The 25,496-nt window shown below is 40.6% G+C and overlaps 1 protein-coding gene across 1 annotated transcript; it reads right to left on the bottom strand.

The window, feature by feature from the left end:
* Positions 1 to 946: 946 nt before the first annotated feature.
* On the bottom strand, positions 947 to 23,622 carry draxina (dorsal inhibitory axon guidance protein a). The gene is made up of 7 exons (XM_086294296.1): positions 23,476 to 23,622; positions 12,733 to 13,238; positions 10,724 to 10,941; positions 5,082 to 5,202; positions 2,918 to 3,010; positions 2,578 to 2,667; positions 947 to 2,069 (listed from the first exon to the last, which is right to left on the bottom strand). The coding sequence occupies exons 2-7, from the start codon at positions 13,211 to 13,213 to the stop codon at positions 1,957 to 1,959; spliced, it is 1,116 nt and encodes a 371-aa protein (XP_086150422.1). The 5' UTR covers positions 13,214 to 13,238; positions 23,476 to 23,622; the 3' UTR covers positions 947 to 1,956.
* Between the last annotated feature and the right edge of the window lie 1,874 nt (positions 23,623 to 25,496).

Below are 25,496 nucleotides of genomic sequence, written 5' to 3'. Positions count from 1 at the left end.
GGAGGCTTTGATTTCTTTCTCACTTCTTCAAAATGAGATACATTTCCTGTGGCAGGCAGGAAAAATTAACAGTTATTTAAAATCTGCACCATTTATAGAATAATAATTTGTTTCTATCTGGAAATCTTTTTAAATCTCATGGCAGACTCACAAGAATCGAAACCTTTTACTTGTGAAGGCCTCGGAGAGCGCTTTAGATTTGTGACACCGTACACCTGATTAGCAAAGAGAAAAACTTGAACCCTTAAGAATGCTCTTATCCTTTTATCTATTTGAAGGTTTAGGAAATGTAGACGTGCTTTTACTTATTTATCTGTCATTTATTTACTGAAATTATGAAAATGAACAAAAAATGTCAGTTTTAAATCATGTTTGTTTGAGTACTAGTTTAAAAGAAGATCAAATCTTTTCTTGTCCAAAAATATATTAAAAAAAGTAAAGCACTTTTTTTAAATAATTGTTTTATGTGATATAAAAATTGCATTTAGAAATGTTCTCCTTGTGTCTCATCACACAATAGTGTCGATAAAACGACCGTCTAAAGCATAGGTGTCAAACTCTGGCCCGCGGGCCAAGTTTGGCCCGCAGCCTAATTACATTTGGCCCGCGAAGCCATACCAAATTACTATTAGCGCTGGCCTACTGGTATTATACAGTTAATATATATATTGTTTAGTATTAAGCTTTGCTTGTTCCATATTCAGTTTTTCAGCAAAACTTGTTTGAGTCCATAAGAAAAGATTCATTCTTATATCCAGAGATTTTTTTTTTCAATAAATATTAGCGTTAGCCCGCGACTTTGTTCCAGTTTTGAATTTTGGCCCACTGTGTATTTGAGTTTGACACCCCTGGTCTAAAGGATAGAGAGTTTGCTTTTTAGGATTAGTAAAAATGGTTTAGCCAAACAGTGTGTAGACGTGTAGAAACAGCTTAGCATCACACAGTGTGCATCCTAGTAAGTGTTTTAATTGTAAAAATAAAAACAGGCAGAAGAACTGAATATATAAACACGTGTTTGAGTACTGAATAAATAAAACAGACATGTAAAGTGGAAGGTCAGACAAGCATTTTGTTTATCTTACTATCATTAAGCACATTTTTAACAGTGGTGTCAATTAAAAAAGGTGTTGGTAATTCAAACACAATCATATATACAGTACAGGACAGCAGACCAGTTTAGATAATATTTTTAAAAATAACTTTTAGCAGTTGTTTGGAATACCAGCTCAGAGAAGAGGACAGGGAACGAAATCTGACACGCTTCTTCACATAGTCACGGCAAATAGTCAAAGATAAAAAAAAAATTTTTAACATTATTTTTGTTTCCATTTTTATTTAACTTGGTCTAAAAGTCTTGAAGCGGAAAACGCCACTGTTCTGGGACTCCAAAGATCTTAAAGCAATACTAAAAATTATTTTGAACAGGTCAGCGTGATGAAAAGTTACAAAATCTGTTCTTGCCTAAAAATGAAACCACATCAACAGGAACCATGAAGGCAGTAAATATTCAAACCTAATCTGTGTGATAGCTACAAACTTTAGTCACTGATGTGTCACCCAATGAGTGAATCTTTTCAACCAGGCAAATAAAAAGACAAAAAAAACCCTGCAGGTTTTCTTAATGACAAGAATTTGGAGAGGCCGTCTTCCTGCAGGGAATGAACAACACTAAATAAAAACAAGCGTGCTTAAAGTTGGTGATTTGCTGGATTAGGCTGCATAACGTATCCCACAATGCAACATTGAAATGTTATTTCCACTTTGGCCACCTGTTACTTCGCTTTAGCTGACTAGGTGTTGGCATCAGGGTGATTTATATATTGTGGGTTTGATTTGAAAAACCAGCAAGTCATCACCTCTAAGTACTTGGTCAGTTTAGCAGGGTCATGTGGCTTCTTGGTCAGGGGGGGTCATTATTTATGTTCTTCCTCCACCTTGGCCTTCATCACCTCCTCTTTATATGGTAATGAAACCCCCTTGGTCACTGCTGACTGACTCCGGCACCACGCAGCGACCCCTTCTCCTGGTCACGCGTCGCTTCCGGTGAAATTTAGCATAACAACGAAACCCTGAAAGATAACAAGTGACCCATTATCTGAAAAGGTGATTGAATTGGATAAAATATGAGTTTTAAATTACCAGAGGCAGTACTTTAACATTAGTAGAAATGCTCTATTTTAGGATAGAATAAAGAGCTGAATCAGCAACGCTAATGTAGCTGAGAAGGTATAAATTAAATTACTTACATTTAATATTTGTTAGAATTCTGCATCATCATCACATAATCTATGAAATGAACAACTTTAAGCTCAAAACAATGTCATGAAGCACAAAAAATCTCAATTTACTGACACTTTGAGATTTACTGTTTACTGCTATGTTAGTCAGCCTCTAATCTTTTAGTCCCTCTGGGGACCCATTACAAGTCAAAGACTTTTAAAATCTTAATTGTAAACAGTAAGACTTGGGGGAAGTGACCCAAATGCACAACTGCACATGAAGAGATGAGCTGATGCTGATGCTAAAGCGCCTAATGATGCTAGTAGTGAGTAAAAAACTAAAGTAATAATCTCTCACCTTCCTCACACATGCAGTCGTCGTAGCATTTGTTGTTGAGACCTCTGTTGTGAGGTTTACACTCATGTTGCCTCAGGTCACAACAGGAACCTTGTTCAAGAAAAACACGTCTTTTATCAATCAAGCATGTTTTATATGTGTGCATAGACATTTAATATACAACACCAACACCACAGTCCTAACAGTGTAAAACACCGTTTTCAATGCTGGTGAATACATGGTCTGTGTGGTGTTTTATCACTTTATAAACAGTCAATAAATGGATTTTAAGATAACTGCCAAGAGCGATAAGGTCACAGTAAGGTCCTGAAAAATAAATATGACTCTTGTTTATACTGACCTGGAAGACAGTCCAGGTGGTGGTCACATGGTTCAATTGCATCAGCATCCACAGTCATATTTCCACTGCTGAGGTTCTTACTCCGCCTTTTGTCTGCAGAACAAGAAATGAAAACAGCTGTTTGAGCATCAAACCACTGATCAGTGTGCAGCGTCATCCAAGCAAACTGTTGGGTTTTTCACGCAGTAACAAAATTCTACTTGGTGTGTGATCTTCTTTCGGCTGCTTCCTTTAGGGGTCACCATCATCATCTGTCTCCATGTGACCCCCATCCCTAGCCTCCTTTTAGGTCACACCAACCCCTCTGCGTGTCCTCCTTCACTACATCCAAAAATCTTTTCTGTTGTCTTCCAACTCTGTTTCCAAAGCGCTCAACCTGAGCTGTTACTCTGATGTACGCATATTGAATCCTGTCCATTCTGGTCACTCCCAATGAAAGTCTCAATATCTTCAACCCTGCTACCTCCAGCTCAGCCTCCTTTTTGTCAGTGTCAGCATTTTCAAACCTGTCTTTTAAACATTCCCCTTCAATCTTGCTGCTATCCTCATGTATAAAAAAAGAAATTCTACTTCACATATTTAACATGACACCCGTAAACACTGATGGCAGATTTAAGGCCTCCAGCTGCCCCCCAGCAGTAAGTGCTTTGTTACTTCTTACAAAATAATTATGTGTGTTGAGTTTATATTTCATTTACTTGAGCTTCATACGGTGGCCCCGGGAGGCCAAACAGACTGCAACTTAAGAAAACACCATCAATAAGAAAAACGCTGCAAAAGCACACAAAACACAATGAAAATAGGAAAAAGCAAAACAGAAATAGGAAAAACGAAAATAGAAATAGGAAAAAACACAAGGGAAGTGTTTCTGGGGAGACAATAACCCAAAGGACCAGCTGCAGGAACCCAAAACATGGTAGGCGTGTTTTATCATGATTCATATAATACTGATGACAGATTTTTAGGCAAATAGTTATGCTAACACACTTACCTCTCTTCTTTTCTTTCCTCACAAAACCGATAGATCCTCCACTTCTTTTAAGTGTCTTCCAGCACAATTATTAGCATATTTTGGTTCCTGCAACTGGTCCGTCGGGTTATTGTCTCCCCAGAAACACTTCCCTTGTGCTTTTGGAATTCTGTTTTTTCCTATTTCCGTTGTCATTTTTCCCATTTCCTCTATGTTTTGTGTGCTTTTGCAGCGTTTTTCTTATTGCTGGTGTTTTCTTAAGTTGCAGTCCGTTTGGCCTCTCAGGGCCACCGTAGCTTCAAGTTGTTTAAATTTAAAATATAATTTAAATAAAGTGTTAATAATGCAGTTTGTAGCCATCCTAACATGTCTCTAGTAATGGTAATATTGAGTCAGTCAATCTCTTCATCACAGTGGTGACAGATTACCATGAAATTTGATGCAGATATTAGCGTCACCTAACCTGTCTGTGGCACCATCAGCAAATGCCTTTACTTAAACAGTGAACACGTGTTAAATAGATTGCCGTGAGATTTTCTGACTGTATTCAAGGTCTCTTGTGGATAAATTAAAAACATAGATATCCTGATGTTTCTGTGGAGCCACAAGCAAGTCACGGGAAGTTTATTCATAAAGGGCCTATCAAACACAGTTATTCAAAGTGTTTTACAAGATAAAATTAAAAAAAACCATTTTAAAATTATTGTTTATTGTTTATGACAAAATTAACATAATAAAAATAAGTGGAGTTAAATAGTTTTAAAAAGTCCAGCAGTGTTGATTAATGCTGTTTTTAACTTCTTTTTAAAATAATGAGAGCTAATAACTGGTTTGATTTGACTGCTTTTCTTAGTTATTGTTAAAGTTGCAGGAGCAGCATTCTGACCTAACTGTAGCTGTCTAATAGTCTTTTTTAGGAAGGATGATAAAGACAGCATAGCAGTACCCAAATCTACAACAGATAAAGCTATTGATAAGCGTCTCAACATCTTGCTTTGACACATCTCACTTGAGCTATATTTGTCGAATACAGAAGCTGTTTTAGTTAGTCTTAATATGGTCAGTGAAACTAAGGTCCTCATCCATAATTTCTCTAAGAGTTTTCACAGAATGAGGTCTTTGGTGTCCTGGGTTCTAGGTAGGAACTCATCCATCTGTCTTTGTTTTTAATAACTTTAAAATAACTTTACTAACCTTTCTTCTTGGAAGATGACCAGTTGTCTGCTGGTTTCATGTCCTCATAATCTGTCCAGTCAAAGAGAGCCATGTCCAGCGTTGGCATCACCTCTCCTTGTCCTTTTCCTCGTCCAGACCTCTGAAAAGGAAAGTGTACCTTGAAACTACACCTTACCTTTTACCCATGCATTATCAAGCATAGACAGTAAATACATTTCTGTCATCTGTGATGAATGCTTAGTTGTTTCAATTAAACCACAGCAGCAATAAATGAGTGTGTTTTGGTTTGCTCACTGTGTTTTGCTAGTAAATGTATTCGGTGTGTTCTTAATGAAACTCATTGGACTTGTGTTGTGACCAGCAGCAGTGATGTTTCATTGATTTATAAAATACCCCCACGGAGACAACAGGGATAGCAGCAGAGCTTTAAAAACCAATCGATTGGTAACAGAGAACATGGCTGGCCACACACCAGCATACAAATACATCATGCAGTACTTGTGTGGTTAATACATAAACAGTTTACAGACTTGCAGTTCATTGAACAAACGCCTTTTCTTTCTAGTCAGTGGGGACAGCCACTGCCTGCAGATCAAATACAGCACAGAGTGGATGGTGAGGTGACATGTTTAAATGAAATCCAGCTGTATTTTTATTTTTATTTTTTAAAGAAATTGCATTGCAGTTATGGAAACGTACAGAATGTAATTTCTTACTTCATTATGTTTTGTTGTTGTCTTATCTATAAAAGCAAATGGAAGTGATTAGCATGCAAGAAAATCTTTGCCTTATGCGTTTATGTCAGGATGGTAGAGTGCAACATGCGATGCACTAAAGGTATGATGGTTGATGATGATGGTTTCTAGGCTAAGTGAGAAAAAAGCCCACCCAAAAGACCCGAACCACTTAAAACTGTTTTTTCCTATGTGTCAAAGAAAATAAATCAAGGTTTGCTGAACCAAATTCTTAGAATCTCCTCGAGTACCTATGCACAATTATGAGTTTAAAATGATCCTTATTTATCTTCGCTCTATTTTAGATGGAGACAGGCCCTTGCATCTGTTCTATCTCTGTTTGAAACAAGCTATTTTAGGCCAACTTTCTTCTAATTGGCTGATCCTCTCAAACAGAAGATTTGAACAGTTGGTAAGCGGGACATATATGCTCAAAGCCAGAGAACACAGAGAAGATATCCTTAATACAGAAGATCCTTTTAAGGATATCTGCTGTATTTGAAGGAAAATGTACTTGACAAAATGTTTGTGAAGGTTCTCAGTCATCCAGGTCATCGTAGTCTAAGGAGCTTGGAAAGAAAAGCGTCTGGACTTCTTTGAGTTGCTTGAAGACGTTTCACCTCTCATCCGAGAAGCTTCTTCAGTTCTAAGGGTCAAATGGTGGAGAGTTCCAGATTTAAAACCAGTGGGAGTTTCCCCCCAAAAAGGGACAAAGCACCTCCTGATGATCATCTACAGTACCTAATCACATGAGCCAAGGTGTGAAAGCAGGTGTGGGTCACAATCAGCCAGGGTTTCAGGTGAGCTCATTGTGAAACCTGGCCCCACCCTATCATGTGATTTCCTGAGGTCAGATGGCCCAGGATGTGAGTGGGCGTTAAGGCGTCTGGGAAGGGTTCTCAAAACTGGATTATAGATGGCAGACAGTTGGTGTCGTAAACCCCCACCTCTGTTCAAAGATGGTCGCTCACTTACGTCCACTGTGAGCGACCATCTTTGAACAGAGGGGGTCCTTGGTCCCTCTTTGGGGGGAAACTCCCACTGGGTTTAAATCTGGGACTCTCCACCATTTGACCCTTAGAACTGAAGAAGCAGCTTCCACCTCTCTGGGGACATCCCAGGTCCTCCAAGGTATGGAGGCCTATCTCCCCCCACCACTTCCCCTGTCAGTGGCAGACGCCCTCAGACATCGGTGCGTTGGTGGTTCTTTGTGTCCGGGGGTGGGCGTCCAGGTACACACCGGCTCACTCCTTGGTGGCTGCTTATCGGGGCCTGGAGCCTGGGGCTTGCTCGGGCCACTTCGGAGGTGGGGTGCCCCCGGCCTCTCGGCCTGGGGCTCGGTCACTCAGGCACGGCTGGCTGCCGGCGGAGCTCACGGGCACGTCACTGCAACCCCCCCTGGCTTCTGCTCCGCGGCTGCTGAGTGACCCCTCATCTGGGACTCTCGTCAGCTCTTTCTGGGACAGTGGCGCGGCTGCCCCTCTGTTGGTCTTCCTTGGTCTCTTGTGTTCTGGGGGCCTCTGGATGTCTGGAGTTTTGATCTCCTCCATACCTGCTTCATGCCCTGGAGGACGGGGCTGTGGCTCCCCCACACCCTCTAGAAGATCATTACATGAAGGAACCTTTTAAAACAAGCACGTTCATGCTCACAGGTGTACACACGGGTGCTCACACACAAACTACACCCTTTTTGGCTCCTACCTCAAAGCACACTGTGCGCTGTCGATCTTACGTGCTGCACAATAATGTTTAACATTTAGTATTTACAGTTATATTCCCATAGATCATCGTGATGTTGTTTATTCTATTGCTCTCGTTTTCTTCTGCTTGTTTTCTTTTTTCATTCTCAACAGGTGAAATTAAAAAAGTATCTACTGTTATCTATTATTAGCTAATTTATTGTGATGGTGTTGTTTTTATTATGTTGCTCTTTGGTGATCGTGGTGATCCAGGTGTTTTGTTTGTTTTTCTTTTTTTCTCTTCTCCCCTTTCTCACCATCTCTTCTCCCCTCTATTTTTCTTTCTCTCCCTCTCTTTCTTTCATTCTTTCTCCCTGTCCTATCGTTTGATGGTCTAGTCATAAAGAAAAATTTCTTGATGAATTGCTAAGACATCCCTAACTTGAATAAAAGCCATAAGAACACGGTTACTGCCACTTTCCTCAGAGAGGTGAAACAAAATAGAAATGTAACACAGTAGGACTTTGTGATATCTCACGGGGAATACATGATCAATTAAAAAAAAAAGAAGCTCCTCTTGGAAACAGATCCAAATTGTGTCCTTTTACCCTCAGGAAATGTGCCTGTGAAAATAACAATCAGTTTAATTGCAGGGGGCTACCTGCTTGTCCTCTACTGCTCATTAAACCATCAGCATAAAATCGAACATTAATTAAGAAGCCTCTCAGCATCTTTGTACAACTGGATCTGGGTTCAGGAGAGGCTACCAGCTTTTTCTGCTTTGGCCCAATAATATTTGACTGCTGTCAGAGTACAGTATGCTCCTGTACTCTCTGGGGTCTCAGAAGAGTCATAGTTTCTTTTTCCTTTGCATTTCCTGAGCGTTGTCCTTTTCCTTGTTTGCTTTGCTTCCCCATTCTTGCCTTGTGTGTGCATTGTCTCCTCACTGACATCCTATTTTATTTTGAAAGATCTTTATCTGTGTCATGTGTTTTTTACTCCCTGTCTTTGTTGTTTTTCTACCTCTTTTGATTGCCTATCCTGTCTTAATTGATTTCACCTGTCGTTTTTAAACATAGTTGTCTGTTCCTTTATAATCTCTTTGTGTCTCTTTGTGTCTTCTGTGTATTGTAAATGTCTTTATTTTACCCACTTTTGTTTTTTCCCTCCTTTAATTTGAAGCGGATTTAGAAGCAAAGCAAAGACACTAAAAGTTTCATCCTGGGTTTTTAGTGTTACAAGGGTGATTCGTTTCTTAAAGCTTAACCGCTCCAGAGCAAATTACATTTGAGATGAGAGATCAAAACAACAGACTATTCAGTCTCCTGGAAAATAGCCTGACCATTCCTGGAAATATTTTGTTTGTGTTTTTGCCACTCAAAAGTTTTATCACATTTTGCTACTTCATCCCATCTGTGTCCCGGTAGCTTGCACCAACATCCTCATTCTTAATGTCACTTGTTTTAATGAGCCAACTGCCAGTTGTTTATTTGATGACCTAAAAAGGACGAGTGACCTTTTGCAAATAAGAATCAGAGAATCAATGGGTTAGCGTGAGATTATTATAGGGCAGCAAAACGTCAGGGATCTCATTCATAAGAATGACTTTAAGTTGAAAACCATGAGGAAATTATTTCTAATCAGGCTCTAGATTTGATGTAAAAATAAATTTTTTGTTGGTTATAAGGTCCAGGATACATCTGAGGCCAAAGCTGGGATGAATTTTCCAGCTCTGTCTGTCTGCTTCTACCTTATTCAATGCAGTGACCACACACTTCAGCACTACAGTCGTTTGGTTAGCAGTCACAGTGCTTAGTCCATTAAATACTAGAGAATGCTTGACTATATTCTCCGCTATTATCACCATAATCTCATCCAAAAAGTTTTCCTCTGTCTTTGACTCCATTTGTGACCAAGCAATGTGCTGGCATTTTTAAAGGAGCAATCCTAAGGCAAGGTTTCATGAATCAAACATGAGCATGCCATCAGAAGTGATTAGGAGATCTGAGACACATGATAATTCATCGCCAGGGTCCTCACTAAAAACCATTGTTTGTTTTAAACTTACAGGTGTTAAGATGTGCTGTTAAAAATTACTGTGTAAAAATAAAGAACTCTGCTGAGGTCAGTGTCCGTCGTGCAGTTTTAAAGAAAGGGATACTCAAAATTGGATGGGTCTCACTTTGCCTGTGCGCCACCAAATTTAATGGAAATGACTCGGATAATTTTGGATTATTTTGCCTGCAGAGAAGCGGCACTAAAAGCAGACCTCTATGTAATAACCATTTTTAGTGACAGCACAATAGTAAGGCTTGGTTAGACTGTGGTACAAAAGGAGCTCGTTAGGTTTGGGAAAGATGAAGGTTTAAAGGACTTTAGCAGTAAACACGCAGTTAAGGTTACAGAAGGGTCGTGGTTGAAAGAAATAGCATTTACTAATGGTTTGAAAAAGGTGTCAAGCATGCACACACAACACGCAAGTTAATGGGGGACGGTGAGTGCTAAAGAACCATTTAAAAAGAAACACAAAATGTCTTCAATTTTCTACAAACTGCAGTTCAACAGTTCCTAACTGTCGTATTTTCATCCAGAAAATCAACCAGAAATTTCCCTGAAACATATTACAGGCTGTTGGGTTTTAACGGCAGTTTTGGCAAATCCAAAAACTTTCCTGATGTAGAGACTCTCTGTCCCCACATTTCATTTGTAACAGACCCGAGGAGTCTCAGGAAACCATATATTATTATTTTCCATTATAAATGTTGTTTAAGCATCATTCCGGGTGGCTGTGACGGGGGGTGAGTGATACCTCATAACCCCTGCAGATTTTTTCATGACACATGCACAGCCAGACACAAAAAAAAAGACTCTCTGCGCCCATAGATTTTGTCCTGAGGTGGTCTTTAATAAAGAATAGGAAGGTAGTTACAGAAAAATGTGCTGCTGGACTCTGAACTCCATGATTTTGGGTTCCAGAGGTGCCGTTTTGTTATACAGAACAGGCCATATCTATCATACAAACTGTGACCAACAACCAGCCAGTTTGGCCTGCTGGAGGACGTTTTTCACAAGCAGCACCTTTGGGTTCACACTGTAGAGAGTGCCATTTCTATGATGAGCTATGAGGCTTGTGGCAGCATAACGGCTGTAATGGGGCCCATTTTCACTCTATTTCCACCACACATTGAAATCACACTGAGGCACAACACACCCAGCCTTTAATAACCACTCCAGTTTCGTTGGTTACCTGGGGTTTGGTTGAGGCCGGGGACAGCGTTGGGGGATGCTCGTTCATCACCGTGGTAACCGTAGAAGAGCCAGAGCCAAAGACGCCAATGATGGGGGAAGGGGGTTCATTGGGTGGGGTCATGCTGAGGGAGGGGGAGGTGGCAGAAGCAGAGGAGGAGAGAGGATCCTCAAATAGATCTCTGTCCTTCAATGCAGAGCTCAGCTCTGGAGAAAACCCTGAACAGAGAGAGATACATTTATTTTTTTTGTGTCAGCAAATCATATCAGCAGATTATTAGAGAAAGTTTAATCTAAAATACTAATATATAAAATAATAATAACAATACAAATATACTAATAAACTAATATTGAACTGCAGTTAAGATGAGATAGTTTTGTCACTATGGCATTTCAAACTGAAGGGGTTTAGATGTTTTTAACCTTTAATTTTTATTGCTATTGTTGCTGTTTTTCTGTTTACTATGACTAATTCTTCAAATTTTCCATAAACTATGGTTTATTCTGCAGCACGAGTCCAATAAAAAGCTTCTCAGTGTAATCTGTGCACCACGATAATGTTCCTGTTGTTGCAGTTTGGAACTCTGCAAACACCAGACCAAAAACTTGAGTTCACCTCCACAATCATTCATAATATAAATTCAGAGTCAGTAGTGGTAAATCAGAATGTATTTCAAGCTGTCATGCAGTCCCTGAACTTCTTAAATTTCCTTTTAAAACCTGAAAGTACTGTATTTTGTCACATTATGTCATATTTACAGAACCTTTCAAATGTAACTGTTATTAATTTAGGTTCAAAGCCAAACAGGTTTGTCTGTGTCAGAACTGCTGAAACTGTCCACTCGATCAAATTGACAGTGTTATGACATATAACAGTGGTTTCTAAGGTAACAGCAATTGTTCTATTGAGCACCATGGGAAGAATGACAATGTGCAGAAAGACCTTTTTTTTTTAGCTGTGCCCCTGAGGCGTGGCTACTTGCTTATAAATAGAGTGGGATGCTTAACTGTTTTTGCTTTGCTTTCCTCTACTCCTGAAATCTTTTTGGCAATATCAGTGTCAATATAATGACCATAGATTTAGGCAAGGATGTTGCTCTTAATTCATGTTTTAAATTCTGACATCTGATCATTTAAGATCGAGATGGAGTGTAGAAAGTTGTCATGTAGATATTTGATCTCTCGTCTTGACAGAAGACATTTAAGAATTCATTTAAATTGGTTTCCTGGCATGAACCTGGCTTTTAAATGTAGGCAATACTCTATCCAATAGAGTTTTGCTTTGTATTTGGGATCACTGTCATGCTGGAACGCTGCTATATCCCAGCAGGACAATGATCTGAGGTGAAGTTGAGGAATTTGGAGGTAGTCCTACTTCATTATTTCATCTACTTTGTACAGTGCCACTGGTACTTTTCTCTTGTCTGACCTTCTAGGCAAAGTGGTGTCACATGTGAATAACTTGTACTTATGTACAACTATTTGATGCTTATTTGATGATCTGCAGTTGTTTAGAAATGGCTCCATAGACCTCTGATGCTTGTGTAAATCTACAATTCTCCTTCCTTTGAATTTTCCCATTGTTCTGCATATTGGTCTGAGTGCTTTTAAACAAATCCTTTTTGTCCTTGCAAATAGAAACTACCTGATGTAGTCAATTATAATAACAAGAAGATAATAAATCTTGGCCTTGTCAAATTAAAAGACATTGCAGAACCTTCAGCACCAAAAGATTTGAGTGAGTAAATCGATATATTTCAGACTGTCTGCATACTTTTGACCTGGTACAGATCAAAGAAAATACAAAATAGACTAAAATTTGTACACCAATCCTTGTTTTTTTTTTAAATAATTAAAGATGTTTGCTGTACATTCATTCAGACATGGAAAAAAGAAAGGTCAAAAACAGCTCAAGTAAATCATGAAAAACCCCAAATTACCATGACTAATGATTTATGCCCATGCAAACTTTTGAGCGCAAATGTATGTCTGGGTTTGTGAAGCACTAACCTTTTCTGTGACGCCCCTTTTCACGCCGGCTCCCTTGTCTCCTGTGCTCAGAATGGTGCCCATGTCCATTTCCATGCCCATGCCCTCTCTCCTTGCGTGTTCCTACAAGGTGGTTCTCCTGGACCTGGGATGGACTCTTCACACTCATTCGAGCTCTGTCTTTGTCCCTGCCTGGACCCATCTCCAGTCTCACTGGGCTGAGACCTTCTAGGCCTGTCCCATCATCCTCAGGTCTGGCCAAGGGTTGCAGGGGCCTGTGAGAGAGCAGCCCAGCTCCAGCCTTGGCACCCCGGCCACCGTGCCCTCTGCGGTTCCTGCTATATCCGCGGCCCTGTAGAACTTGCGAGTGGTACTGTAGGGCATTGCTGCCACCTGCTGAGGTCTGCGCCTGCCTCCTCTTGCCATGAGGAGCCCCATGCTCAGCGCTGTATGACAGTGCCAGGGTGGCAAACAGCAGCAACATACTCCAGGAGAGAGCCATTGTCTGTCCAGCACAACACCACCTACTGGGAGGAGAAAATATTTCTCAGTGCTGCACATAATTTATTCTGCGGTGTCTGCAGATTTGATCAGATTTTCCACAGAAGCTATGTTGAGGATTTGTACATCTTAAAAAATAATTCGTTTTGAGTATCAAATACTAGTTGCCTATCTTTCAGCACTCTATTTTATTATATCATTTGTATAATCTGCATATTCTGCATTTATCCAGAATAAAAAGTTACAAAAGAAATATACAAACGTTAATGTACACACATTAAAGATTATTCCCAGTTATTTTAATGATCCACAGGTTTTCCATAGCATCATTATAAAGTTGATATTGCAAGTTCCCTTTCCAATAAATTGTGACCTCTTCATTCTCCTACGACAGTTCCTGAACAATTATTATTTCCTTCAGTGACATATCCTTCTGGAAAAATATCAGACACACAATTAGTGCAATTTCCTTCCAAAGGGGGCATCCCTCATTCAGCCCCGACTATCAGCCTTTTTGTGCAGAAGCAAAAGTTGGGAGACCACAGGTCCTTGAGTGTTGTGATGCGTACTCTGCTGTATTCATCATCCCACAAATTCCGACTACTTCACAGCCAGCCTCTCGAGCACACACCTTTATTCTGGTGAATTTGAGGAGACAATGGTGAGACGCTTGTTCATTTAAAAAAATGATTTTCCAACCTTCATTCAAGGACCTCTATGCCTTACTCATTATGAGATACTGCAGTGTGCACATGCTTCATCACGGTCTCAAGAGCTCTCCAACCGTACCTTTTATTGCAAAGGTCAACATATGTGTGAGGTGTGACTGAACTAAAATATGAGGTTCTGTATATCTACAATGGCACTTCATCCAAATGTGAATGAAATGGTGCTTAATAAAAAAGTAAAAATAGTTTTTCTTTTCCCATCTTGATATCCCAGCATGCACTGCAATGAAGCTCAGATTCAATTGTAATCCAACAGAGTACTATGTGCTTATATTAGAACCAATTTCTACAGTCATTGGTAAGAACACAAATGTCCAACACAGTGAGACTGGACACTAAGCAGCCTTTACACTCCCAGCTCAAAAGGCCTGTGTGGTATTTGATTGTTGCAGTTTGTGCTAGTGTGATAATAGCACTGGTGTACTGACATCATGTATCCTGCCTCCTGCATGCTCTAACTAGTCGTCCTGCTAACTATCCTGCCCTGTGCTAGATGTGAGAAATTGTTTCTATTTTACTAGCAATTAATTAGATTATGAAAAAAAATAATGGGAAAAATAAAGTAATTTCATAAAATAAATAACTGTCATAATGACGAAATTAATCTATTAAAACATGTTGACCTCTCAATACTACAGAAATGATTCACTATAAAACTTGATGTGTTCTAGCCGTCATTAAACTTTAAAGATGCTTACACTGATCTGCACCTTATGTTAGAAAATGTTTGTTTATTTCTTTAATCATAACACAATTTGCCCTGTAATTAAAAAAAATCCAAAACTTAATGGCAAATCATATACATGGGATGTTTTGTTTTCTCCTCCACTTAAATAGGCTAGCACAATCCATTGTGACAGACATACACAGTGCTATTATGGCGCTGTGGCAGGTAACTCCTTTGTGTTAAAAGACAAATGGCAGTGCAGGGCATACAGAAAATCAATGAGGGAAAGTATTGAGCCATCAGTGATGGTGGGCACATGTGCTGTGTGTGTCTCCAAGGTGGAGTTGGGGGGGTTGATAAGCTCTCAGTTCTTTTATCACAGCGACGCGCACACACCAAGCTAAAAAAAGCACACCCTTGGTTTTAAAGTCAGTTATTTACAGTGGGGCAAAAAAGTATTTAGTCAGCCACCGATTGTGCAAGTTCCCCCACCTAAAATGATGACAGAGGTCAGTAATTTGCACCAGAGGTACACTTCAACTGTGAGAGACAGAATGTGAAAAAAAAAAATCCATGAATCCACATGGTAGGATTTGTAAAGAATTTATTCGTAAATCAGGGTGGAAAATAAGTATTTGGTCAATAACAAAAATACAACTCAATACTTTGTAACATAACCTTTGTTGGCAATAACAGAGGTCAAACGTTTACTATAGGTCTTTACCAGGTTTGCACACACAGTAGCTGGTATTTTGGCCCATTCCTCCATGCAGATCTTCTCGAGAGCAGTGATGTTTTGGGGCTGTCGTCGAGCAACACAGACTTTCAACTCCCGCCACAGATTTTCTATGGGGTTGAGGTCTGGAGACTGGCTAGGCCACTCCAGGACTTTCAAATGCTTCTTACGGAGCCACTCCTTTGTTGCCCGGGCGGTGTGTTTTGGATCATGTTGGAAGACCCAGCCTCGTTTCATCTTCAAAGTTCTCACTGATGGAAGGAGGTTTTGGCTCAAAATCTCACGATACATGGCCCCATTCATTTTGTCCTTAACACGGATCAGTCGTCCTGTCCCCTTGGCAGAAAAACAGCCCCATAGCATGATGTTTCCACCCCCATGCTTCACAGTAGGTATGGTGTTCTTGGGATGCAACTCAGTATTCTTCTTCCTCCAAACACGACGAGTTGAGTTTATACCAAAAAGTTCTACTTTGGTTTCATCTGACCACATGACATTCTTCCAATCCTCTGCTGTATCATCCATGTGCTCTCTGGCAAACTTCAGACGGGCCTGGACATGCACTGGCTTCAGCAGCGGAACACGTCTGGCACTGCGGGATTTGATTCCCTGCCGTTGTAGTGTGTTACTGATGGTGACCTTTGTTACTTTGGTCCCAGCTCTCTGCAGGTCATTCACCAGGTCCCCCCATGTGGTTCTGGGATCTTTGCTCACCGTTCTCATGATCATTTTGACCCCACGGGATGAGATCTTGCGTGGAGCCCCAGATCGAGGGAGATTATCAGTGGTTTTGTATGTCTTCCATTTTCTGATGATTGCTCCCACAGTTGATTTTTTCACACCAAGCTGCTTGCCTATTGTAGATTCACTCTTCCCAGTCTGGTGCAGGTCTACAATACTTTTCCTGGTGTCCTTCGAAAGCTCTTTGGTCTTGGCCATGGCGGAGTTTGGAGTCTGACTGTTTGAGGCTGTGGACAGGTGTCTTTTATACAGATGATGAGTTCAAACAGGTGCCATTCATACAGGTAACGAGTGGGGGACAGAAAAGCTTCTTACAGAAGACGTTACAGGTCTGTGAGAGCCAGAGATTTTCCTTGTTTGAGGTGACCAAATACTTATTTTCCACCCTGATTTACGAATAAATCCTTTACAAATCCTACCATGTGAATTCATGGATTTTTTTTTCACATTCTGTCTCTCACAGTTGAAGTGTACCTCTGGTGCAAATTACTGACCTCTGTCATCATTTTAAGTGGGGGAACTTGCACAATCGGTGGCTGACTAAATACTTTTTTGCCCCACTGTAGGTGTTTCTAAAAACAGCACACAGGTGCCAGGGTGTGTGGGTGAGCGGGCTGCAGAGGATTCTGGTGATGTCAGGAGGAGTTTGCACTACGAGTGCCGGCATTGCTCCGAGGGATTTAAAGGCAAACGTTGTCCGTTTGCCTCCGGGAGTTCGACCAGTTGTGCAGCAAACAAACAAGAGTGTGGGGCTGGCCACTGAGACGAGACCTTTATCGTCAAACAGGTCCGCAGAGTGTCGAAGGGGAGGGTAATCAGCTGTGTCGCTCACATATATATAGTGTTTAGCTGGGATTACACTCTGTCTGTTTGACACATGAATTGATGCGGGTATCGAGTGGCTCGGATCTTATCTGGTCAAAGGGGTGATTTAGAAGGGAAACAAACAAAACATTTAAAGTTAACTGTGGTGCAGGGCAGTGAAACAAGGGGATTGATTAAGGGATTACATCTCCAAAGTCTTCTGTACACATTTATCACAGTAATGGCTTGACATCTGGAGAAATGTGCCTTCTTGCCGCCTAAGCGATGCCCCAGCTTATGTTACTCCTGTGATACATGCCTGTCTGTTAGCTAAACAGCTTTGGCAACTCAGACCCTTTTCAGAACTCCCCATTTGACCTCATCACACCTACTAATGCTCTAATTGCTCAGTTGTGTGGGCAATTAGTGGATTGAGAAAGCTGACTGTTACTGTTATCTCTAACTCTTACTTTAGTTGCTTACACAATTATTTCTGTCACTGTTTGCTTATACAGTCAAGTGACTATAGCAATAATGGTATGTTGTGCTGATGATCTGTTTTCGGTTTGTTGTAATCTGGATATTTTTCTGCTTTCTTTTTCTTTTAGAGGCTTTTATTGTGTATATGCTTTTACATTCCAGGTTTAGTCATGTAGCTTTAGACCACACCTGATATCTATGTAAGAGTTTTGTCCGGTGACTATGGCCGAAAATGACTTTTAGTTATAAAAATTCATACACAACATATGTTGCTAAATAAAGCATCCATCCATCCATCCATTTCTTACCTAGTTGTACAATTCATTATCTGGAGGGACTGAAGCCTATCTGTGATGAGGAAAGAAGCAGGGTACACTCTGTACCAGGTCACCAGTCCATCAGAGGGCTCTAAATAAACTAAAGAAATAAAGTCCATACATTTATCCATTCTCTTTGCTTATCCTTATCAAGGTTGCGAGGAGGGCTGGAGCCTGTCCCAGCTACCATAGGGTGAGATGCAGCGTACACCCTTCACCTGGACCAGGGCACCAGCCCATCAGAGTGCCCTAAAAAACTAAAGAAATAAAAATCATGTATGCGCGATCATCTTTTTAATGCATTCTAGTACCTAATTCACAGCTTCTTGTTTGAATAAACTTGTAGTCAAAAGTAGGTCAAAAGTATGCAGACAGTCTGAAATATATCCATTTACTCACTCAAATCTTTTGGTGCTGAATTGGTGATGCTGCTGTGATGGTGCTCTTCAAAAAAAATTTTTTCCCAGTATAAAAAAGTAACATTGTTACATCTCCACAGAAAAAGAAGGCACCCATTCCAAAGTAAGGTCTTCATAGATGTGCTATGTGAAAGAGAAAGTAGGCGGTGAAGGAGGAAGGCCACGTATCTCGGCATAGCAGCTCCCTGTTTTCCTCTCTCATACTTTCAAGTGCTGCTAACAGGTGGCCCTTTGAGGAGACACAGGATGGGAATGATAATGGAGCACTCCGGGTGGCATTCCACATTTTAAGCATAGTCTCTTGTGTGTGATAAACAACCTCCATGAACAGCACAGCCTCTTGCCAGAGCTTGTATTATACAAGCCTGTGTGTTGAAGGTAGGGCACAGCAGGGCCTCTGCTACTGAGGCGATGACGGGCCAAACGAGTGGCCCGACAACTTTAATTCCACACTGAGGTAATCTGCAACTTGAATGGCAACATTTAAACAAGCAAATTATAGCTGGGCGGTAGCTTTCATGGCTTCTGTGAGATAGCTATTGGTTGAAAGAATAAAAGACTCCGAAAACCCATTTAATGACACTTTTAATAGCACTGAGGGGGTTCAAGGATTTCTGCCGATGTTGGGAGAGTTTTGCTTATTTCTTTCACATTTTCTGCTTTTTTTTTTTTTTTAAACATCAACTTTGACTGGTCTTATCTTCTTTTTCTCACAAAAAAACCTCATTGTGCTTTCTATTTTATTTTGAATGCTTTAAATCCTGTATTTTTACATTCATGTCAGCAACCCTGCAGGGTTTGGCTCTGACTTTGTGCATTGCTGCATTTTTGGTGGAAAGTTGTCAGAGATTTACAGTTAACAAACAGTCAGGTGAATAAACAACAATGAGACACTTGTGTAGGTTAACGTGCTGCACGGGTGAGAAGCTCAGAGCAAATCACACCGAACTGCAGTATTCGTTTATTTTTATAGATTACATCGTCAATATGCAAATATAATCACATTTCCTGTCACGCAGGTCCTGATGTCTGTCTGCATGCAAGCTGTGTGTGTGTGTGTGTGTGTGTGTGTGTGTGTGTGTGTGTGTGTGCCACAGAGTATGTGTGTTGCAGGTCAATTTCTAAGAATAATATAATGCAAGTCAACCTCTGCGGATATGTATTTCTGTGCTGGTCTCTTGTCAGTGTCACAGGGTCAGCTTCCTGTTTATACAGAAAACTGTCTGGTGAAATATGTATAACATAACTTTTGAAGCATAAGCAAATAAAACAATAAAAACTCCCTAACAAAAGTCAACAGTGTTTTTAACAGTATATTAGGAATTTGGAACCCATTATAATTGCAGATATTAAAAAGTTGTTTTTACCACAACTAAATTTAGGTCTTCTCATAGACAGAAATGTTTGATTTTAGGAAAGGGCTTTAATAACTAACAAATGCAAAGTGTGTGAGTGACTGTCTACACACTGTCAAATAACATGAAGTTGTGTCTTTTTTTTTCCAGACTTAGAAAGAAGAAAAAAAACTTAAGGAACTGAAAAACCAATTTGAATTTTTATTATTTGCTCCTAATGTCAACAACAACAAAAATCTATCACCAGCAATCTGGTGCTCATATTTGGCTGTTTATGTGTAACTATATTTATAATGTGAAGTGGAGAGGATTCACATCATGCCATGGGAAATTTAAAGTCCAGAAGTAATAACAACCAAGTACACAAAAACAGATTTTTAATAGGAACGCATCTTGGATAATACTTTGAACCTCAACTCTCAAAGGTGTAAAGATTTATTGGTGTCTGAGCTCATCAGTGTACAGAGGGAAGCTGTGTATAGTAATATAAAATCCAATAAAATGTTTTACAAAATCCACATTTTTTGGAAGCAGGTAGGAGAAAAGCAGGTGATCTCTAACAGTGTGTAGAAAACACAATATATATTGTAGCAGTTTTTATAAGCCTGGCGTACAGTGTGGTGCCACCTGGGACACATGAATCAGAGCGGAGTAAGTATGAAATGATAGGTAATCTCACAAGAAATTGCAAAGGGGGCACTATTAGAGGGCTGGATGATTAAGCTCTGATGAGATCAGGGGCGTCTATCTGGGCTTTGATCAATTGGTCAGTCCCTTAAGCAGGACACACTCATATAAGAATAGACTTAACAGAGATTGAACCCAGATATTGGGAAAATGAGAGAGGAAAAGCAGTGAGGCGGAACAGGAGGCCACCCTGGTATTAAACTGCTGTACGTGTGCATCTTTTAGCTTCACCTGCTGTGACACCAAACCTCCAGGAGCCATCTGCTCCTCTTGTTTTATCCCTCATAGCAACCAGCAGGGCCATAAGGATAAAGGAAACAAAGGATCCAGGAACAGACTGTTGTCAGACAGAGGCCACCTTCGATACTTTTTTTCTTTGTTTCCAGGCCGCATACAGCGATCTGAAGTTTAACTCAGGAATACACTCCTGTTGATTAATGTCAGAATTACTCAGTAGATCTTATCCACTGGAGCAGAAAGTTATCAACCAGCTAATAATCAGGCTTGTGAGCATATGCTCAATTTGCAAATTTATTACAGGCTGTCAAAAAGAGACCAGGGGTCGCTTCGGGAGTGTGTGGCTGCACAGGAAAAAAGGAAAGCCACCTATCTCTTTTCAGCTGCTTGGTTCACTGAGCAGCAGCTCGAGTTTATGCTTGAACCAGAAAGAAAACCAGGAGAAGAAGAAAAAAAATGCACATTTAAACAAAGAAATATAGATGCGTAATCGGCTGTGTCACAAATATAACTCAGTTTTGCTCCATTCCATTTTAATAATGCTGAATATTTGATGTATTGCACTTGTCTCCTTATCGTCTGTAAAATAGTTCTAGTTTATGCTACCAAATTATCATAAATATCATCTCAATAACAAGCACCTAAATTACAGCTCCAGTAAATGCCTGTGCATAATAAACATGTCTGCCAACTGCAGTTAACGCCATAAAACTTCATTTCCTCAAGGGCCAATACCACTGACTTCAGCAATATAAAATGCTTTGTCTCCCCCAATCCTCCACAAACAATATCAATGGGATTCACACATAGACTGGGAGGATTTTGCAGCTTTTAGGTGTTTATTGGATGGCGGAGGCCCCTGGAAGCAACATAGGGTGATAAAAAAAGAAAACAAGAGCCATAAGGAAGGTCCATCTGTCACCAAGTGAGCCGGAGCAGGGAGCAGGGAGAGACAAAATGATTCGGTGGTAATTTGGTCGCAGGTACAACAGATGTGGAACGAGGCCAGAACATTGTCACTGATGCAAAGTAACATCAGCAACATCCTGGGATGGGGCCCTTATCGCCCGTCTGAATGCACACATACACACACTTTCTCTCTTTTACAATCATCGTATGCACACAAATACACACTCACAGCGGGGAAACCTCCTCCAGACACCCACATAGAGGCATGTTCCAAAAATGCTGTGAGACACAAACAGCACCAGAAGCACAGCAGGAGGCATCCCACAGAGAGGAAAGAGAATGAGAGAGACAAAGGAGGTGGGGGGACTGAGTGAAAAGGAGAAAATAAGATGTAATTCTAAGAGAGAGGAGAGCGGGAAAGAAAGGAGTGAGGCAGGAAGAGAGAGGGAGGGAGAGGAGAGAGACTGAAATCAAAGCGGGAGTGTGAGAGAGAGATGGAAAGAGAGGGAGGATTTATCCTGTCTTAATTAGAACAAAGTGTCGTGGCATCTCGTATTTTGTGGCAGATAAGGGCACCAGCTGAGTCCCCTCTTACACACAACAAACAACAAAGAGCTGGCTTCAGCAGCTGACAACAATACTTGCCCCTTTCTAACCCATGAAATGTGGACACCTGGGTCTGTCTCTGGACATTCTGCATGGGAACAGTTTGACCGGTCAGCGAGGTGGGAGGGGGGGAGGCACTCCTGTTTAGAGATGATCAAGTGAAGCATGCAAACGTATTATATGAACGCAAAGTTTCCCTTCTCCCCGCTCGCTCCGTGGAAGCGAGCAGCGCTGACTGCCTGCCAATGTTGAAAGCATCTTGATCAAACAGATGCAGCCATGCTTGGCAGTGGCGATCAAGGCGAGATTCACACCACGGTGGAGGAGACTGGATGGGAGTTTAGCAATGTAGCTTTTTTGGCTGAAAATCAATAAAAGATTAAAGAAATGAGGAGATTTGATTGTGCAGTGAGTGAAAGAGCAAAATGAAAACAAACAGTGATTCTTTTGAGGTAATTTCAATCGGTCTTTGATAACAGTAGACTAGATGCTAGTTCGGTTTATCACAGTGTGTGCGGCTTCTGCCAGGCACAACATTAACGACAAACCACTATCTTCCAAGTCTTTGAAACGAATCTAGAAAAAGACACAAAATTAATTTCCACTTGAACATCAAATGTTGTAAATGTGTCCTTGAGTTATCTTTTCATTTCCAACTCACTTAAGATCGAATCAGTTTTATTTGGGCCCGAGGTCCACTCACGGTGGGGTTCCTCCACACTCCCTCTGATCATGTCTAATGCGCCCCTGCTTGATTGACTTGCTATTAATTAGCATTAACTCCTTCAAGTGAGTCTGCAAAAATTGCTCCTTTCACTTTTAATTGCAAGGTGACACACAGAGTCCTCCCCCCATTTCTCTCTCACTCACTCTCTCTAACAAACACGCGAGCACACACGCGCACGCACCATTACACACAGCATCTTTGGTGTGCAGTGAGCAACAATGAGCTGTCAGGAAGAGATAATCGCTCCGATCATTTATAACTATCCACACCATTCATCCATTAAGTTCCTTTGTAATGCTGATCTGATTTAAAAGCATGACAGCAGGACACACAAAAGTTAAATTAATTGTCGAGTCAAATCTGTTTTTCCGCCATCAAGCCATATCTAATCCGATGTTTGCAAACACTCACTCGTTGCACACAACCGTTAAGAACGACGCTCTGCCTGCCAGTCAAACCGCGTTTTTTTTTTAAAATCAGTGAATCTGAAAGGAAAACCTCGGCATTAATTAAGTTATTAAAATGGTCTGTGTGACAATATTAAGGACTAGACGGACAGAAGCAATCCTCTTTAAAACATTTGCAATAAAAGGATTCAGAAATAAAGATGCAAGTCCATGATGGCATCAGAACTGGGAATTGGACTCAGTCTGCTGTTTGAGTATGAATATCTATTTAAAAAGGGCAGAGCGAATAAAATAGCAGGAATTTACAAACGTCACAGAAACACCTGAAACAATGTTTGGAAACCAAAGAAACGATATTAGCCGCAATAGTAAGCAATCTAAGCACTTGCTCTGGCAATGATGTAATTCGTTTTTCCAGGATTATAACAGAGATGATTCCTTACTTTCTGTTTGTTTCTCCTTGTTTTCCTCTGGTGTTATTTAAGCCTCAAACAGCAGTTCGCTCATATGGCTGCAGGTTGACAGCAGGACAGGACCGAAGCGCAGCGCAGCAGCAGCTCTGTAGTCCGCTCTCCGGGATGTGCCGAGTATCCGGACTGTCTCTTGCTTCTTTATAATGAGGAGAGTCAACCACTCCGGAGTGCGCGCTCCCGAGTGCGCGTCAGCGTCAGGGCTAGCTTTATCTCCAAATGGGGCTTGTCCCGGCAGGTAAAACGTGGATAAAAAGGGGGAGGGGGGAGGGGGGGTCGCTAGAGCATTGACGTAATACTGACACAATCAGCATTTTCTATCAGTTTTCCAAGTTGGGAAAGAAGATCAAACAAAATGATCAGAAACTTGACTTTTATGTGAAATTCTCAGCGTGTCAAAAATATTCCTTGTGATTTGTTGCCCCAGTAAGCCTCCTCGCTTATCCAATATGAACAAAGCTACGTAGTTTTTGATTATTTTCGCTTTCCAGTCAGCACATGTGCTTGTTTCTTTTCTCCAAAATTCAACTGTGGACAAAGCCCGAGCATAAAGAAAAGAGCTTCCCAATCTGATGTAACTACACGCTCAGAAAATAAGCTAGTTTACCTTTAGGGGTACAAGAGCTTGACACTGCAGCAGTACTTGTAGTAGGTAGGCTACTGCCTGATGTACTCTTGACAATCCTCTCATTTTTTACACATTCAGAGGGAGCAAAATTGTGTTTCCAGTAAGTTTTCCAGTTTTACTGACACCACAAAGCTTTATAGGTATATCAAATCAGCACCTGCAGCAAACTAAACTGCACCAGTTAATACAGAAAAAAAAATTAAACATGGCTTTGGGCCGCAGGAGCACTCTGAGGTAATCCACCTGGCACAGGGAGCACAAAGGTCCCAGAAAAGCAAGAACCTTCTTACTGTGCAGTGCTAACCAGTATACAAGACAGGTGCAGAATTAAACTTGGCATGCATTAAATAGCTTTTATTTAACTTAAATAAATAGCCAAATCCATAAAAAAGAGAAATTAATATTTTGCCTATTTTCTATTTGCATTTGCCTGCACGCAGATTTTAAGTCTGCGTGCAAAATCTGCGTGCAGAAGAAATAGTGCAAATATGTGCCACTTATGGGGTTTACTTTGGAGATATAGTATGTTGAATTTCACCTGCAAAGAGAGAAATAGACTTTCAATGTACTTTCTGCCAGAGTCAAAATAACATAACCTGTCTGACTTTATACAACTATAGCCAGGACATTAGAAAGACTAACTGCTCTAAATTCAGCCTTATCAACTAAATTGGTGCCCAATCTCACCAAAGTTGTTGTAGCTGAATGAGAGCAGATTCCTGCAGCCAGGTTCAGAAGTCAGGTGAAAAGCATTCACAGGGTGGTGGAGATGGCCAGTGAGGCACATTAATGCATGTAGTTTTAGAATTTGAGGTGAAACATTTCATTCAAGAGAAAATAATTCTGACCCTATTTTTTTATGCCAAAAATAACTGGTTGCATCATCTATAAATCTATCTTTTCGAAGTACACGGCTCAAGAAGATTCCAGCAATACTTTTAATAACATTCAGCAGCGAGTTCGGTTTTTACATATCCTCTGCAGTGAATTCTGGTACTGCATCTTTCATGAACGGTTCTCACGCAAATCGATCTTACAAAGTCTGCAGAGCATCCAGCCCAGTCTCATTCTAAATCTACACTGTGAGTCTGTTATGTGTTGGCAAATTCAATTCTGTGTATTTGCAGTATGATTGTGTATAAATCACTTGGGGGAATAGGTTGACATTTAGAAACAGTCAGCTATTTTGTTTTGTGCATCCACACTGAAAAATGCGCTTGTTAGCTTTATTGAAACCAATGAACAAGCTTTATAGTCATTTGGTGTGAATGCAAACAATGGTGACAAGCCACTTAGCAAACTGTGAGTGCAGCGCAGAGGGACTGAGTCTGCAGAAGGCAGATAACAGACGGAAATTCCAACATGC

This window comes from Aulonocara sp. 'chitande type north' Nkhata Bay, linkage group LG5 (genome assembly GCF_057382095.1).
Source record: "Aulonocara sp. 'chitande type north' Nkhata Bay isolate Kocher_YH1m ecotype deep benthic linkage group LG5, A_spYH_male_GT1.1, whole genome shotgun sequence".
NCBI lineage: Eukaryota > Metazoa > Chordata > Actinopteri > Cichliformes > Cichlidae > Aulonocara > Aulonocara sp. 'chitande type north' Nkhata Bay.
The sequence above is the reverse complement of the archived record's forward strand: the minus strand, read 5'-3'. Positions and strand labels throughout refer to the sequence as shown.